The sequence below is a fragment of the Babylonia areolata genome, chromosome 24 (assembly GCF_041734735.1).
Source record: "Babylonia areolata isolate BAREFJ2019XMU chromosome 24, ASM4173473v1, whole genome shotgun sequence".
Classification (NCBI taxonomy): domain Eukaryota; kingdom Metazoa; phylum Mollusca; class Gastropoda; order Neogastropoda; family Buccinidae; genus Babylonia; species Babylonia areolata.
In genome coordinates, this window is record NC_134899.1 from 30,548,267 (window position 1) to 30,566,978 (window position 18,712).

Below are 18,712 nucleotides of genomic sequence, written 5' to 3' on the forward strand. Positions count from 1 at the left end.
ATAAACTCTTCAATAGTGGAGACTGAATTTATTTCCTTCCGAAACAGACGACGTTTGAGAAGATGAACACGTTTCTTTCACGTTTAAATACAATATTTGCTTTCACGCTTAGTGTGATGGCATTTTTAACGTTTTGCTGTTTCCTCACGACAGCATTTAACGAACATAGCAACACAGTGGACATCAACACAGCCAAAGTAACAGTGTGAGTATCTCAATGCTGCCATATGTGATTTGTGTCGTCTGCCGGCTTGGATGCAAAAGATGACGTGTTGTTTGGGAAGATGTGCAAGAGAACGATCTGCATGATGGAAACATTGTGTATCCATTCATGCTGCATGTTGCTAGGGAAAAAATGTGACAAGTATTGTGTTGATGTTGCGGTCAATCTGCTTCCCAGTTACGTCAATAACCAGACACAACCTTTAATCAAGTTAAGCTAATGTATAGATCTGATCTGTATCTGTCGATTAATGTCGCAGAATCCAGATGACAAAATAGGTTTGTTTGGCAATGGTGTCCACTTTGTTCCCCAGCTTATACTGTTATAATTATGTCTGTAGATGCTAATGGGATTTCTCTCAGTCATATATTATTGGCCAGAAGTTGGGAGCTCTTGCTTGAGTTGGAGACTTTCTCAGCAGCTAACAAGCATTATTTGCCCAGGACATTTCAGACACTGAACATGTCTCTGACCTTTGTTTGCCTCCTTGAAAGTGTGTGTGTGTATGTGTGTGTGTGCTTGTTTGTATTCATAAAGTGTTATTTCATTTTACGCAAGTTGTTTGTCCCATTTTCTACTCTTTCATCCATCAGTTGATTCATGGATCATTTTTATTCATTCTTTCATCACAGAAATTTATGCATCTTTTTTTTAAATCCTTCAATGTTTTGGTTTTTTTTCCCAGGAAAAAGGTGCCAGACTATTCAGCTGACCGAGAACTCAGTGACCTAGGATTTGTAGTATTTGATTTGTTTGCTGATATCCTTTTATCTGAAGTAGTTAGATTGTGAATGTGACGCATGAAATAATATTAAATGTGCTCATCATGACATCACTATTTAAAGTTCAGCTTCAAGTATTTTGAAACCCCCTAACACTTGTTTGAAGATAAACCAGCACAACTTGCAAACAGCAGGACAGAAAGACTTCCAACAGTTTAGTATCAGTATCATGTAAGTTGTGATTATATGATCTTCTCAATATCACTAACCACCTTTATCAAAAGTCTTTGATTAACTGAAATGTTGATATGTTTTGATACTCACAAACGTAGTGAGTTGCCTGTATCATGTTTTGAATAATGTAAATACTCATTAAACTAGATATTTTTTTAAATTCATTGATTCAGTGATTGTAACTTCATTGGTGGTAAGTTATTGGTATCTGTGTCATGAAAGATGTTGATCTCTAACACTGTCTGTAAACAGCCGATTTCTTACAGATCTGTCACATATCGGACCTTTCCACGACTTCAGAAATAACATTGTTTACAATTACACACTCTAGAGTTACCCTTGCAGTGATCAGCTCTTGTTAGCTACTAAGTTGGTTTTGAGTTCAGGCTCCCCAATAAAAGTAGTTGAATTATGACAAGAAATGTGTGTGTGTGTGCTCTGAAGTGCTCTGATACTGCATTCACAAGAAATGTGTGTGTGTATGCTCTGAAGTGCTCTGATATTGCATTCACAAGAAATTGTGTATGCTCTGAAGTGCTCTGCTATTGCATTGTAATTTATGTGTATTTCCTTCAAAAAGTGATTTACGCAGCATTGTCTTTCCTTGACTACTTCACATCTGACCCCTTTGTTCAACTGGAATGTGAAGCAGCTGTTCCTGTACCTCACTGCAGAATACAAAACAGCAGACCATGTAAGCTTGTTTATTCTTTCTTTTTTCTTTTTTTTCTTTTTTCATATTCTGATAAGTTTGAGGATGATTTTTCATTAAAGAATCTGTCTGTGGTATCTGATCTGACAATTGATTCATTTAAGATATTAGGGTCATTATCATTATTGATAAAAAAAAATAGTGTTTTTAAATGAGAGATACTCATTATAATTGGGAGTTTTCTATAAGTCATGTCAGCTGTCATTGTTTTTGGTTACTGTGTGTTCATATGTGAATCTGCAAGGAGATACACAGATGATCAAGGAAAAATATTACTTTCTGTACATTCTCTGCTTATTTCCCAGAGCCAGTATAGAAATGACCCTACAATGAATTTTAGTATTATTATTCTCCTCATTCACATTTGACCCCTATATGTGTGATACATATCTGAAGAGATGAATTAAAGCACTTACACACCAGTCACTCACACACTTGCAATTTACATAACTGATTTAGAGAAATGAAAGACAAAACTTTTAAGTAAATCTAAACAGGAAGCTGGACAAACTGTAGACCAGGAAGAGGCAGGAGAGGTTGTTGGGGTATTTTTGAAAGAGGTAGGTTTTAACTAAGTTGAGACAAAATTGGAAAGCCATGACATTGATATGGTATGAAAGCCGTGTTACCTGATCCGAGTGGTTATTCAAGGGTACGGTACAAAAGAACTAACTAAAAGATTTATATGATAAAAGGATAGATAAGAATTCCCACGCACAGGCCAGGAACATATAGAGGCCAGTCACAAATGGGTTTTTCTATTGTTTTATTTACAATAGTTATGTGGAGAAAAGCTAAGAGAAGAAGATATAAAAAGAGGAAGACAAAGAAGAGAAGACAGTGCCTGGAATGACACAAACAAATGTCATTAGCACAACATGTTGGTACAAGTGAATAGTAAAGCACATGTATGCATATTACATGGAAAGACTACCACTTGGTAATACATATTTGTGAAGACCACACACTGAAATCAGATGACATTTCTAATACATTTAAATAGTGCAGTTAAAGTGATTGAAGCTATGCTGATTTAGTGAAAGTACACTGACAGTATAGATTAGGTGAAGCTTATACTGTGTCAAAGTGACTCAAATGAATCAGTTCATCATGAAGCACTATACTGGTGTAAGATGTATAGGAGAGGGCATGATAACTAAATTACAATTAACAGACTGATACATATCTGGTGGTTTTAACCAATAACTGATGTTAATCCAACACTATCTTGTAATCATGACAGAATACTACACACATCTTAGAGTACTGAGAATCAGTGAAACACTAACCTTCATCAGTGACAGCAAATGAGAAAAAAATGACGACATGGCAATTATATAGATCAATCATAGCTGAGCTGTGACTAACATGTCAAAGCAATATCTGAACAAAGCAACAACTGAACATACTCATATGAACACAAGTACTGTGTCGAACAATATAATTTACAAATCAACACATTCTACACACTAGTACTTACAGCGATACGTAGCGAGATGTCAGCCGTTGTGAGAACACACACGACACACACTCACACACTGCTCGCGACGCAGCAAGAGAGGGAGAAAGAGCAGCTCTGGTCAGATTACTGATCAGGTATGAAGTGACCACTCATTACTCGCTCTGCCAATTTATGCAGGTTAAGCGAACTACAAGGACAAGCACGTGAGCTGTGACACAGATCTGCATAAATCTGGCCAAATCCGTCAACAACTGTGTTTCTTACAAGGTGTTCAGTGACAAATTTCTAAATGATTCCTGAACCGATTTACGTTGGATAAGTTGCAAAAGAAAGAGCTCAATGCCTACTTTCTAATGGGTACAAAATGAAGTGTTGATTATTTACACTAAATTTATAATCTTAATTTAAGTCGCCTGAACAGGGTCAGTTTTAACGAGCTGGTCACTGAAAATTACAAACTGCGTTAAATCAGTTTAACGTTGGCCAACATAAATGGACTAAACTTAAAGATGGAATCGAGACGATTCTGCCAGTATATAATACTTGTAGTTTACTGATCTGACAAAAGAAGTATTAATTAAATACAGTGGAGCAGAAACAGATTCCAGCTCAGCCAAATGTGTACCACAACACTGGTCAAACAGCGAGTGAGTGGCGAGAAGGACAGAATGATGTAAGCGGCTTTGCGTTCAAACTGGGAGTGACGTCACACATTCTACGCGCTGGTCAGTTGCGAAAACTGTCGTCTGCTGTAATTTGTGTGTGAAACAATTTTTGAAGCAAGCATAGCGCTTGGTCACACAAAGATTTGACGAAGCAAAAGAGGGAGCTTATTCCAAGTGTAAGGTTCAGGGACACAGAAAGATTGGTAGTCAAGTGGATTGTTTGAATCTGGGAATGTGGAAACAGAGTTGATCTGGAGCTGATCATAGAGCGGGTGATGACGTGTAGAGATGAAAGTGGTTGCATAAACAGGAAGGGGCTAATGTTTTACATACATTTGTAACATAGATGGCTGATCTTGTATTTCATCCTGCGTGATTACAGTGAACACTTAAACCAGTCTGTGAATGACCATTGCTGTGTGCTTTGTTTCAGAAACTGAACCAGGTGGTGCTGTGGGACAAGATCATCATGCGTGGAGAGAATGCCATCCTGAACCTCAAGAACGCCAACACCAAGTACTACTTCTGGGATTATGGAAATGGACTCAGGTCAGTAGCACCAGAGTTCAGTGGAAATCTTGTGATTTCAGTGTCATGTTTTTTAATTTTATTATTATTATCATCATTTTTGTGTGTGTGGTCTAAGCAGTGAGTTGCTTTCATTTGGATGGATTGATGTAAGAGGACTGCATGCACACAAAAAGGAGGTGTTCCTGGCTGCAATCAATAGAATATATCAAAATATATTGTTATAACTTAGATGCAGTTTTACTGTGCATTATACAGTTTCAGGGTTTTTGTACATCTCTATGTTCATGCAAAACTATCATATAATATTAGCAGGATGAAGCTAAAAAAGAAGAGAATGAAAGCAAGTGCATTGTGACAGCCGATAGGGAAGCCATAGTAGAATCGGTTAGGCTGTAAACTTCTGATCCAGTGTTCACCAGTGACCAGAGTTCGGGGCCTAGATTTGACCTTGTGTTGTGTCTTTGGGAAAGGCACTTACCTCCTATTTTTCATCACTACATCAAGATGAAAATGGGTACTTGACCCATTGGGGAAGTTTAAAATGGCAGAAGGAGAGGAACGTGCCTCACCTTCCCAGCCTACCGTAGCAGGAAAAGGCTATGGGACCTTTAATCATATAACCTTTGAATGAAATCTTGTGTTTTGGACAAGTATACATTTTTATGATGAAATCAACAATTAACCAAGTTTCCAGTGCATGCTCTTTTGGCATCTGCAGTAAGATTTATGGTGTGCTGGGATGTGCAGGGGAAACAACAATGTCACCCTGTCTCTGTCCTGGAATGTGATCCCCAATGCTGGAACACTGCCCAAAGTCATGGGGAAGGGCCGCCACCGCATTCAGTTCCCCAGTGAATACACTTCAGGGAGATTTTAGTTTGTCTGACTTTGAATGTTTTTGACCTCTCTGTCACTGTCACCGCGTCATTGTCATGTTATTGTGTTGTGTCTGTAATTGTGTACTTTTTTTTTTTTTTTTTTTTTTTTTCAAGGCTGTTCTCTTGTGAGTGATTCATTGTTTTACTTTTAGTTCAGATTTTACAGGAAGAAAATGTGTACTTGTTATTGATTTGGTTTTTCCTTGTTTTAGGTCAGTCTGTTCTAGGTTATTGTTTTAGTTCAGATTTTTATGGAAGAAAATGTTTATCTGTTGTTGCATACATTTTTTTTTTCTACATTTTTTATCATTTAACGTTAGTCAGATGTTTTGATGATTGTTTTAATTTAGATTGTACTACCGAAGGAAAATGCCATCTATTTTGGTAATGCTGTGTGTGTCCATTTCAGTTTCAGATTTTTTTTTTTTTTTTTTTCATTTTCTTTTGTATGAAAGAAAAGTGATGTGTTTCTCTTGGATGCAGGCTAATTGAATTTTTCTTCTTGCGTCTTGGTGGTAATTACCTTTTTTTGTTTTGTTTTGTAAACCTGTGTGTTTTCCTTTGCTTTTTGATGCAGTTTTTTGGTATGGCAGCCTGATGATATTTTATGACAGTGTGCCTGACAAAGTGTTAAGCAAATAAAACATCAAGACTGTGTGCTGATGTATAAATGTGTCATGTAAGTTTAAATGATGCAAGTTAACTGATGGTCTTATTCTTCTTCTTTTTTTCATTGATGAATTATCATTTTATTTCATAACTTTGATCACAAATCTCTGCTGAAAACATTGAGAGTTTACGATTCCAAGATACACATGTTCATATACATGCATATTCATATATGCACTTGTTAAAACAATTCAGTATGTGCATGCATTTCAGCACACACACACACACACACACACACACACAGAGTAAAAATGAAAGCACAAAGCCTTAATGTTTATTTAAAACTTTCTGCACAGTAAGCATATTATGACAGTGATACAGTCGATGAGAAGCAGACTTGAGGCATGAACACAACACTAAGGTCTGTCGATATGTGACACAGGGTATGGACTTGTTTAGAGGTACTGATGTTGCCTGAACTTAAAGCTAAAATTAAACATTCTTGTCCATGGTCAATCAGTGTTGTGAATGAAGTCTTAGGCATTGATTTGTTAAAGGTAGTATTTTATGTCATTGTATGTGGGTGACTGGGGGGGGTGGGGGGTTATGGCTTGTTTGGAGTACTTGCTTGGAATGTAATTGATTGTTGGTCATGTAAACTCTTCAGTTCTATTTTCTCTAATAGGTTTCTCTGACTGGAAGAGCTCATTTTGAAATTCCTGTTCTGTGTGTGAATGCAGTTGATGATAAACATGTATAAAAGATCTACAAATATTGTAGTCAGTTTTGTCTTCTTTACTTTTTTCTTTACATTTTGTGTGTGAATGCTTGAAATTTGTAAGATGCAAATGTAGTTTGCCCAGCATCTGAAAGTACCGGCCCAAAGACTATATAGAAATGCCTGACCAAAGAGTGTATGAAAAGGTTTCTTATTGTAGTTTCAGTTCCTTTATACAGAGATTTTCAAGACATGGTTGTACATGCATGGTAAGATACATGCACACACAAACACAGAACATGTGCATGGTTCATACAGAGTCATGGAAGTCCAGGAAAGTCTTGGGAAAGCAAGAACCATTTCCAGGGCTGGAAATTTTCAGTCTGCACTGGTAAAAGCATGGAATATTGTTCAGTCACATATGTGGAAACCAGGCATGTATATGACAAATTTGTTAACCATTGTCTTTTTCAGTTGTTTTGACCTGATAATACACAGAAAGTACTGCTGGCCAGTCTTTCAATGTCTAAGTTCATTGTCATCAGAAAAAATACCAATAAAGACACATTCAGAAGACAGGGACACTGTTGCTGCTTAGATAATCCTGACCATCTTGACGGACAAAGACTAAGGTATAAACAAACAGCAGGTTTACCACCAGAGAAATTTAGTGAAGAAAAGTTGTTGAGTTTTTTGTAATTCTTGCTAAAATGTACCATCTGCTGTGGTGAACTGATTAGCATTGCAGACTGATGGCTGGGAGGGCTTAGGTTCACTTCTAGTGGAGGCAGGGTTTTTCTGCCCATGGCAAGCTTCTCCCAGGAATTGAGTTTGCTATGGGCTTAAATGGGAAGACTAAAACCACACAGTCGAGGGTCATCCGCTTCACAGATAAGTCTCTGGGTGTGTTGCTCGAATTTCCTAACCAACACTGCACGTGTCTATCGCTTGGGCCTGGTTAATGCGGGGATATCATTATGAAAGTAAGTGTAGAGTACAGCCTTGTCAGTCCTAAACGTAAATGGACCTGCATTGCATGATCATCATCCTCAATTAAAAAAAAAAAAAATTTAGATGGTTGTCCCCAAAATTTGTGACCTTTCATGCCCTGCTTTCATGGTGACCTCAGTTTCGATCCCCTCTGCTTCCATGCTTGGGGTGAGTGCTGTCAAAATCTTTGGTGTCTGAAGATCTGTAGGGGACTGTTGTGTTGGGGCTGGGAGGGGGGGGGGGGCAGAGGAGGGGGGGAGGGTGAGTGGTGGTCTCACTCTGGGGTGATGCTGACTCCTTTGACTTTGTGATATTGTCGTCAGTAGGGGGTTAAGTAGGTGGTATCCGTAATACATTGAATCAGAAAACGAAATTACTGAACATCACTCAGGTGACTCAGCACGTGAAAGAATCCGTGGCAATAAAAAAGGTGGTCCGTGGCAAAATCTAGAAAAATCCAGTTCCATCATCAAACAAATACACTTCAGACAGAAAAAAGAAAAGAAAAAAAAACAATTCTGGGTCACACATCACTGTAGCAACGCACTCTCCGAGTGGAGAGCAGCTTGAATTCAACTGAGAGCAATATGTTTTGACAAAAATAATGCAATACAACAAACACAGGACAATACAATCAGTGTGGGAGAAGGTCCCCCAAAGCCAGCCTGAGCCGTCCCCAGAAGGAAGCCCTAGCACTGTCCTGGTCCGTCCACCGCAGATAGGTGGTGGTGTGCAGTATGGCCATCATGGTGGTAGTCAGGGCCCGGCACCCTGTTTCTTGCAGCATCACCACGATCATCACGTCATCACGCTCCATCACCACGCTCTGGCACATCTTCACCTCGAACTGACACCACTGGCTGCCTGCAAAGTGAGGCGAGAACACCATGATGAACCGGTCGCTTGCCTCCATGCTGTCGGAAATGTTTTCCATGATGTGTTTGCCTGGCAGGAAATCTCTCTCGTGGACACACACTCGCAACCCCCATTGTTGCTCCAACACTGGAAGGAGTTCATCGTGCACCCAGTCTCTGTCTTCCTCCGCGTAACTTACGAAGACGTCGTAGCGAAAACCACGTAACTGTCTCTGCGCTTGTCGTCTGCTTCTTTCGTGTTGGCCTCGACAGAAGGCGTAGAGCCACAGTCTTATGTGCCAGCGGTAGCCAAAGATAGCAATGAATAAGAGGAAGATGAGGATGAAAAAAGAGATGAAGGAGATGATGAGGATGTAGGTGGACGTGCCCCAAATGCAGGCCTGAAAAAAAACAACAGGGGATGCACCTCAGTGAATGCTGCCCTGTAGATACTGGTCTTCATCATTCACAGCCACTATTCATTATTGTGGCATATTGTACTGTACATTGTATACATTGCATTGCATCACATCATACAGTGCTGTATCACATTGTACTGTATTGATTGTGCTGTACTACACAGTATCGTATTGTATTTCTTTATAATTTTATTGTATTACTTCTTTTGTCATAACATATTTCTCTGTGTGAAATTCAGGTTGCTCTCCCAACAGTGCAGTGCCACCACCACCACCCCTCCTGGTTTTTTTTTTTTTGTTGTTGTTGTTGTTTTTCTGTCTGCAGGTGTTTCCCTTTCAAAGCAGATTTTTCTGCAGAATCTTGGCAGGGACAATCACTGAGGAATATGTTTACTGGTTATGATGATATAGTCATTGGGCACAACAGGAAGATGACTGCTGGAGAAGAGGACAATGGAAACGGAAACAGAAGATAACTAAGAAATCGAAATCGAAACTTTTTTTTATATGAGGGAAAAGGAACTGGCATGCATGTTTTCATCCTACCCTCGTAAAGAAAACGTATTATCCAGGGAATACTAAAGAAAAAAAAAGTGAGAAAAAAATATGTACACATCTCATGGCAACAACAACAATAACAAATAAGTGGCATAGAAAATACACAATTCTCCACAAAATGACACAGTATGTATAAAGCGTTCAACTTTCAATATGAGGGTCCAGGGTTCGAATCTCGGTGACGGTGCCTGGTGGGTAAAGGGTGGAGATTTTTCCGACCTCCCAGGTCAACATATTGTACACACCCCCGAAAACGGAGTATGGCTTCCAACATGGCGGGTTAAATAAGCAAAATGGTCATACACGTAAAATGTTACATGTCTGTCTGAGTGTGTATGTGTGCGTGCCTGAAATCTGATTGAATGACACAGGAAATGAATGATGAGTGGCCAGTCGCAGCCGTCAGTCGGCATATAACCCCGTGTTTGCAAAGCTCTTAGAGCTTGGACTCTGACCAAGGATAGGTGCTATAGATATATCTATATCAATCAGTCAATTTGAGTGAAGGAGAGAGGGAAGGAAGAATGTAAGGGTGGAGGGGTGGGGGGGGAGGAAAGGAGATAGGCACATAATTATACAAGGATATTGATAAGATACTAAGGGAGGCCACTAGCTGCAGCTACCTTCGATTTCTCAACTTAATATATGAAGAGTTTTGCACAAAACAGGAATCTGAGCCCTGCACGACGGTATGGCATGTGTACATAATTTTAGAGAGGAAAATTCCTTATACCAACATACCTGTTGGCTGATGTGGAAGTTGGGCACTGTCCGGTTGTGGAGGTTGTCACACCTGTACCCAAGGTGTTCAAAGTCAGCAAACAGTCCTGGCCTCTCCCTCATCCACTGTTGAAACCACAGGAGCTCACAGCCACACTGGAAGGGGTTGTTGCTGAGGTCCATGAAGACCAGTCTGCAAAAGGGATTGACATTTATCTTTGGAGTGTAACCCAGTAAAACCTTCACTGTCAGTTTGCTGCAGTGTTACAGGTGTTGGCCAGTGAGTGGTCAGTCACAGCCTTCATTGGCATGTTGTTATCGTGCTACATTTGATAGCCTCTTCGTGATCAACAAAGCCTTCAGCGTCATTTTGACTCACTTGTGTAAACAAAATGAGTATGTTTTAACCCGGTGTTCGGTTGTCTATCTCTGTCTGTGTTTCTGTGGTAAACTTTAACATTGCCATTTTCTCTGCAAATACTTTGTCAGTTGACACCGAATTTGGCATAAAAATAGGAAAAATTCAGTTCTTTCCAGTCATCTTGTTTAAAACAATATTGCACCTCTGTGATGGGCACACATACACACACACACACACACACACACACACACACACAAACTCAAATTATATGCAAACTGAATTTACTATTTATATTTTTTTAATTCTCTACACTTGGCACATTGATCTGATATTCTGACACAACAACAAGAGTAGGATCATTTTTATCATTTTTTTTGTTCAAACAGGAACTTCTTTTGCTAAGCATGGAAGTTATATTTCTGGTGCATGTCTTAGCTGCAGATAGTAAAAAAGGGAAATTAATCTGTAATTAATGCTGGGGGGGTTAATTTGCTTTAAACTGATCTTTCTCATCTTAAACATTACATTTTGAAATTATACTCAATACATAAAAAGCTTGTGTGTTTTACTCGCAGTGTACAGGGCTTTCACTATGTTCATTCGCCCATCTGGTCTTTTTTGGAAATTACTAAATCAATACTACGAGTGGACTTTATAGGTCTATTGGCTGAGCCCTGAAGGTCATGGGCAAAAATCAATTGCGTACACATATTTATACATATTCAAAGCACGTGCTCATATTCCTTGCGAACGTGAAGGACGCCATTTTGTTTCAAGTTGTTGACCTTCCCATTCAATCCTATATTCAATGGACAATACATATGATGGAAAGTTGGAGAAGGAGACTGTTAAATATTTATTCAGAGAGTGGGATATGCCCCAAACTGCCATAAAAATATCAACAAAATCAGTTGGAATTCACAGTTAAAAATAATAAACCATGAGAGTTAATACCCTTGATGAAACGTAAAAAATTCCGGTCTTGACTTTTGTCTCAATATGAAGTCCTTCTCACTTCATACGACGTTTAGAAGTACTTGTACTTGGCTCTACATGCTGTTAGTTTTACAAAATACTCAATTTTCATATCAACTTTAAAACTATGAAACTAGAATGAACATAAAAGAGAAAATGAATCGACCGTCTTGTACATTCCCGGCGGGTGTAACTAAACTTGTACATCTATCTAGATCCAGAGCAAACGGCTAAATGTTGCAGTGTGATTGTGGCGATAGCCACATCTCCTTTACCGCGGACTTATAAAGAATTCTTAATTGCCCTTAAAGATTTTTTGAATGCCCAAGATACACCAAAATAATGTGATTTAAACAGCGTTCTCACTACGAATACCGCAATCGATTTACCGCCCTTAAAAAAGCATGCTCGCGGGGTTCGAATCTGCCTCCAGGGCTATTCTTTTTTCTTTTTCTTTTTCTTTTTTCTTTTTCTTTTTTCTAACCCGAAACTTTATAATAACATATACAGAAAACATTTTAACGATTAGATTTTTTTTTAAGTGTATCCCAAGTGAGTCTTGAAGGCCTTGCCTCTCTTGTCTTTTATGCCTTTAAGAAAATTAGATTTTTTTTTAAGTGTATCCCAAGTGAGTCTTGAAGGCCTTGCCTCTCTTGTCTTTTATGCCTTTAAGAAAAGGAAAGGGTGGAGTCTAATGACCTATTGGCGGTTTCCTTTTAGGTAAAGTTATTCAGGGCTGAGATCGAGCCTGTCACACCCGACCGTGATTTAAACCTCCATTAAGTAATTGGTCATCGGGCTTAATTTTGTTACTTGATAACCGAAACTTTGTGGCGCAAATGGCGACTACCTACAGGATGTTTGTAGGAATTCCACAGCTTTTTTTTCTTTCTTCTTTCCTTTTTTTTATTATTTTTTTTTAAATTTTTTTTTAAAGCGTGTCAACAAGACTGGCAAGACGGCGTACAGTGCCGAAGAGGTGGGTATCAAGTTTTGTTTTACTTCCCGCGTGACGGCGACAAGAGCAACAACGAAATCATGGCAGAAAACGAAAATCCTCTTCTTCTTCGTTCGTGGGCTGCAACTCCCACGTTCACTCGTATGTACACGAGTGGGCTTTTACGTGTATGACCGTTTTTACCCCGCCATGTAGGCAGCCATACTCCGTTTTCAGGGGTGTGCTTGCTGGGTATTTTCTTGTTTTCATAACCCACCGAACGCTGACATGGATTACAGGATCTTGAACGTGCGTATGATTTGATCTTCTGCTTGCGTATACACACGAAGGGGGTTCCGGCAAGCACAAGCATGTCTGCACATATGTTGACCTGGGAGATAGGAAAAATCTCCACCCTTTACCCACCAGGCGCCGTTACTGAGATTCGAACCCGGGACCCTCAGTTTGAAAGTCTAACGCTTTAACCTCCCGGCCGTTGCGTTCTTCGAAAACGAAAATAATGAGAATGTGCATTCCGTGGAAAACAGTCTGCGAAGGAGCTGTAATAAGAATGCTGACAGAATTAAAAACGTGATGCAGAAAATTATCACACACACACACACACACACACACACACACACACACACACACACACACACATATGTATGATAATATTTCATAAAGTGGAAAAGAGATAGTTCACATGGTTGTAGCAATGGTTGGAATGTACAATCAGAAATCAGAGAAGTCCAATCGTACATGCCACTGCCATACGGCATCACGTACAATAACGCAAACCCACACAAAGAACAGGAACTGACAAAAACGTGTACAACCCCCCACCCCCACCCCTCCGCATTCCTCCCCTTCCACATACACACACGGACTAAAATTACGCAGATTTGCAACTTGATATCTTACCTCTGTTGAGTTTGCAAACTGAAGGTGTAGCTGGTGATTTTGCTAATGTGATTAGAGTTCAAGGACAGATACTGAAGCCTGGGCAGATGGTCAAATGCCCCGTCAGGCAGAGAAAACAGCAAGTTCCCATATAAGAACAAAGAGGTCAAGCGGGGGAGGTTGATGAAGGTGTCAGAGCTGATGCTGTCAATCTGAAGGACAGCCATGTACAGGACTTCCAGATTGTGAACAGGCCTCAAAAGCCGATGCAATTTATCCTTGGAAACCTTTTTGAAGTTGTTATTAGTCAGGTACAGTTGAGTTAATCCCACGCAGCCAGCTAACATGTCTTCACTCACTTCATTGATTGAAAAGTCCAGTAAATTGTAGCCAATACCCAACATCTGCAAACCTGAATTATTAAAAGCGTAGGCGTTGATTTCTTTGATTTTGCTTTCCATTTGGTTGAGAAAAAGTTGCTTCAGAACAGGGAATCTTGAGGCAGAGAACAATTTTGCAGAAAAACTCAAAATAACAGTGTAGGACAGATCTAGATGAACTAAACGTGGGAGGCATACTGGATCAGGAATTGAGGAGATGGGGTTTTTACTCAAATCCAGACTTCTCAACTTAGGAAACAGGCTCTCGTTCATAGTGCCGTCTTTGCAAGTGGCCGGGAACTCGTACAGCCGATTCTTATGAAGACCCAGATCCTCCAAGAAAGGCAGAGAATCAGTGTGAAGACTGGACAGCTCATTGCTCCACAAATGAAATTTCCAGAGTTTCTGAAGAGGTTGTAGAGTATGCATGTCAAGCGTTCTGATGTTGTTCCAGCTTAGGTTTAGGACTTCCAGATTTAGAGAATGTGTCTTGTTGAAGTAATCCAAGGGAATGGCCCCCAGGTTTCCACACATAACCTTCACCACATTCACGGTGGGGATGCTGAACACAGGCTTCAGCTGTTCATAGCTGAGGTTGTTTCCACCAATCAGCACCACCTTCAGTTTGTGTAGATGACGAAAGGCGGTAGGCGTGATGAAGGTCATGTCGTTGTTGAACAGATCCAGCACTCTCAGAGACATGGACACATTGTGGAAGAAGTCCTCATTCTGAAGCCGATGCAACTCGTTGTAAGAAAAGTTCAAGACCTGCGCTCCCCTGAAGACATTGGGGATGTAGTTCAAGCGCCCAGAATTGGAGGAACAATCGAGGGTGGTGTTGCTACAGCGACACAGCACATGCTGGTCAACAGTGTAGCAGGGGTGAGTGAGCAGATAAGGTTTCACTGGGACACTCCAGCATTGGAAATTCTCTTTTCTTACCGCTGCAGTCTCTCCCACCCCCAGCGCCAGTGGCAAGACGACAGTCATCACTAATATCATCAGATTCACTTTAGTTGTCTGAGAGGGCATCTGTAACATTTCAGTGTTTTACGCCTATATTAGAAATGGGGGGAAATTGCCAATGCAATACTTTATCATCTTTATTGTCAATTGTTTTCTCAGTTTTTAAAAGTGATCCTCAGTCAGACCTGTTACAGTGGCACAGAAACGCTGTATAACCCCCAGATCGTTTCCAATGTAGACTCGTTTCAGACATATGATGATCACTGCCTGACAGTTCTGCCGAGTTGGGCGTTCAGTTCACGGCTTTGGTAACTTTGCTGAAAGTGGACGTTTAAAAAGAATTATTGTTCCAAGAAAACTACTACGTGAACATGAATGAAAAATGCAGAAGTTTGAATCCATCTAAACACTGATTCAGAGGAAACTATAATACACATGTTGTGTGGCAAATTTCAGTGCGTATAATGAATAATTCACATTTTCAGCTTTAGTCAGTTATCTAGTTGAACTCAATCGAAGAGGTATTGCCAACATATGGGTAAGACTAACGCCCGAAGCAACTTAAGGAGCAGAACAATAGCACACGCATGTATATACTGATCATTGAAGTTATGGGAGTGGGCGTCGCGATAGCAGTCCCCGGCTTCAAGGAAAATAAAAAGACTCGCCTGCAAACAGCTTCCTTAAAACACGCTAAATGTATGCCTATCAACACACTGTTGTTTGTTTTATCACAAGGAAGGTAACCTTACTCGTACAGTAATATTTCCAAAGCCTATGAATCGGCCATTGAATTTTTTTTTTTTCCCCGGCCATTGAAATTGTGACACCATCATTCAGACTTAGCTCAGCAAAACTACTTCAGGGATGTGATTTTTGAGCACTGGACATGAACACTCCTGAAAGTCACACAACAGAAAGAATTTGTGCAACTTTTAGCAGCAAGCCCATTAGCGGTCACAGCCAGGATGAACAGTCAAGTATTCTGCTTCCGGTTTGGTCATCACATCGTTATGTTACTCAAGTGCTAGGCTTTCGACTTGGCATTATCTGTACTTAGAGACTGATGACTGAGTTCCAAACAGGATGATTTTCCGACTTTGTACACAGTCAGTTTGTAATATAGCTTCAGATGATGTGATTTTTTTTTTTTTAAGAATTGATTGCCCAAAATACGCAGTCATACATCATCAGTTTGTTCAAATACAAGTTCACGTTTCAGTCTTTGCAATCTGTAAGAATTCTCTTCACATAAAACAATGTCTGTTTTAATTGTCTGAATTAATAAAACTGAGCAACATGATTTATTTTCCATTATAAGTATACCTATCATTGACAACTCTTTGTATGTTGCCGTGAACAGAGACTTGTAGATATATGAAATTATAATGTGAGATGTTATTGATGTATCTGTGTGTCCTTCTATATTGCTGCTTGTTGGTGGTGGTGGTGATGGGTGTTTTTTGTTGTTGTCTTTTCCCCTTTCCCCGGCAAGCCTTGACGCTTTTGTTTGTTTGTTTGTTTTTTCTTAGTCGCAAATATACTGTCTGTGGTCCTTTTGCTCTGGCGATTAGGGAGTGATATTGTAAACAATGGGATGGACACTCACACTGATGTACATTGCTCTCAAATGTTCTCCTTAGTAATGGGACTTTAATCCGAATACATTGAAAAGGAAATGGTTTTCTTAACACGGATCTGACATATCTAAAACATTACATATTACAAATGGTCTTCTTCTGGGATATACTTTAGCGTTGACCTTCGTATGAATATGAATTAGCAAGCACGTGCTATTGTTTGCGATAACATAAATTATTATTGAAACACAGCACCAAAGCAGTTGCTGCCTGCTTGCATCTACCATTAGGACACCAGGCCACATCACAGAAATTGTAAAAGAGATCTGTAGCAGAGACTTATGGCTCTGAATAAGTGTTAAGGTGGGGGTAGTTGGATGTTGATTTATTCATCACCTGGTGTCAGGTCAGGGGCATAGCCCTTGCTACTGGTACCATGTAACCCAGAACTACCTGTCGCATGTGAAGTCTCCCAATGACGGACCAGGCGGAGGAGGAAACCTTTCCCAATGGCTGTGAAGGCGGAAAAGGATGACCAAAGGGCAGGGGGAGCTCTTATCCTTGGCTGGAAGTCCTCCTAGGAGACGGAACTCCGAAGAAAAAACCTGCACCTGCCGAGGCGTCCAACACGTGGCAGTATGACCTCAGTGTGGGACTGTGAGCGTCGGTAGGCGAGAGAGTGGGGAAGGGACTGCACAACTCCTCTTTACTAAAAATAAAAAAAAGTCACCGGTGCTGGTCAGTCAAGCAACCAGGCTAATGTCGGAACGACGAGCTAGCCCTTCAACACCCAGCTTTCCCAAGCCCTGCGGCGATGAAGTGGAAACGGGGACAGGCAGAGGATGCTGCTGGCAGTTCCTAGTCACGACTCTGCACGCAGGCGGCTGTGGGGTGATGGTCGTCCGCCGTAGACTGGGGCAGATGCGGCGCCCGTATCATCCCACAGTGTCAGAGCAGCCCTCTGCTTTAGGGACAGCGGCACTGCTCTCCCCACACGGGGAAAGGGAGATAAAAGGATTCTTAAACAAAGCCTGCCTCGCCTAATACCTTGTAGGAAACTGCACCTACTTGGACATCCAACACTAGCGGTCGAAAACAACAGAAGAAAGGAACCAGGAGCCATGCCCTGACTCTGGGTGCCTGGAATGTTTCTCAGTACCCTTTTAGACAGAGACGACAGACCAGAAAGGCGCACAGCGCTCACTTTTGCTAGAATGCTTGATTGCTACCAGGTGGACATAGCAGCCCTGAGCGAAACCAGGTTTGCCGGTGAAACCCAGCTGGAGGAAGCTGGAAGGGGCTACACCTTCTACTGCATTTGGAAACCAGGTGGCACCCCAAGAACCTCAGGCGTGAGGTGTCCTCTACCTGCGATCCTACCATTCTACTACCCTACCCCTACATCCTCCTATCTTCAATCCCTCCACCCCTTTTTACATCATTTTGGTATATCTCGGGCATTTAGAAATTTCCTTCACGTTCGAGGTAAAGGAGACGTTCCCATCGCCTCAAAAACACTGCAATATATATGACCGTTTTTATCATAAATCTGCAGAGATCCGTGTTCCACGGTCTTTCCACTCACTGAGAAACTATGACACTGTCCATTCAATTTCTTTTTTCTGTTTATTCTAGTTAATTCAGTATCCACTTTACAACATTCATATGCAGTAAACATGTCGGTGATTATTTAAGAAATTTTTTCAATTCGGCGCCCGGTAACTGAGAACTTCGGACATCAGTTACCATCGCGTCAGGCTTTGCAACATATGTTTTGTCAAGATCTGCGGCACTGACCAGTGCTGTGTAGACGATGCTGACCTTAACTCAGTGAAACGGTTGATTCAGATTTTCTTTTCTGTTCATTCTAGTTTATTCAGTGTCCACTTTAGAATATTCATATGCCGAGTAAACCGGCAGACAATTAGGCAGCTGCAAAGGGGTGACAGCGGTTTTCGGAATCCGGAACGAACATCAAAGAAATAAACTGTCAATGATTCGGAAATACGGCTAAATTCGGGAGACTTACAACCTACTATTGGTATGACTGTGAAGATTTTTTTCCTTACTATGTTAACTTGAAGCCAAATTTGCCGTATTGGCAGACAAAGTATTTCCAGAGAAAATGGCAATGTTTCTTTACCATGGACACACAGCCACACACACACACACACACACACAACCGGACACCGGGTTGTAACACAGACTCACTTTGTTTACACAAGTGAGTCAAAAATAATTAAACCCAATTTCCTAGTTCGGCCTCTAAAACTACTACAGGAACCGGAAGCTAGCTTTCATTACTGACCACATCCTTT

At 40.6% G+C, this 18,712-nt stretch overlaps 2 protein-coding genes across 3 annotated transcripts; one reads left to right on the plus strand and one right to left on the minus strand.

Moving 5' to 3' along the window:
• Nucleotides 1-23: 23 nt before the first annotated feature.
• LOC143298849 (signal peptidase complex subunit 3-like) lies at nucleotides 24-6,811 on the plus strand. Its single transcript, XM_076611848.1, has 5 exons — nucleotides 24-205; nucleotides 909-982; nucleotides 1,797-1,873; nucleotides 4,452-4,567; nucleotides 5,297-6,811. The coding sequence occupies exons 1-5, from the start codon at nucleotides 63-65 to the stop codon at nucleotides 5,424-5,426; spliced, it is 540 nt and encodes a 179-aa protein (XP_076467963.1). The 5' UTR covers nucleotides 24-62; the 3' UTR covers nucleotides 5,427-6,811.
• On the minus strand, nucleotides 5,807-15,774 carry LOC143298848 (toll-like receptor 4). 2 transcript variants are annotated; one of them, XM_076611847.1, is made up of 4 exons: nucleotides 15,567-15,774; nucleotides 13,490-15,131; nucleotides 10,317-10,488; nucleotides 5,807-8,999 (listed from the first exon to the last, which is right to left on the minus strand). In XM_076611847.1, exons 2-4 carry the CDS (start codon nucleotides 14,887-14,889, stop codon nucleotides 8,379-8,381), a joined length of 2,193 nt encoding a protein of 730 aa, XP_076467962.1. In that variant the 5' UTR covers nucleotides 14,890-15,131; nucleotides 15,567-15,774; the 3' UTR covers nucleotides 5,807-8,378. The 2 variants fall into 2 exon arrangements, with proteins under 2 accessions (XP_076467962.1, XP_076467960.1); XM_076611845.1 differs by having other exon boundaries at nucleotides 13,490-15,774.
• Between the last annotated feature and the right edge of the window lie 2,938 nt (nucleotides 15,775-18,712).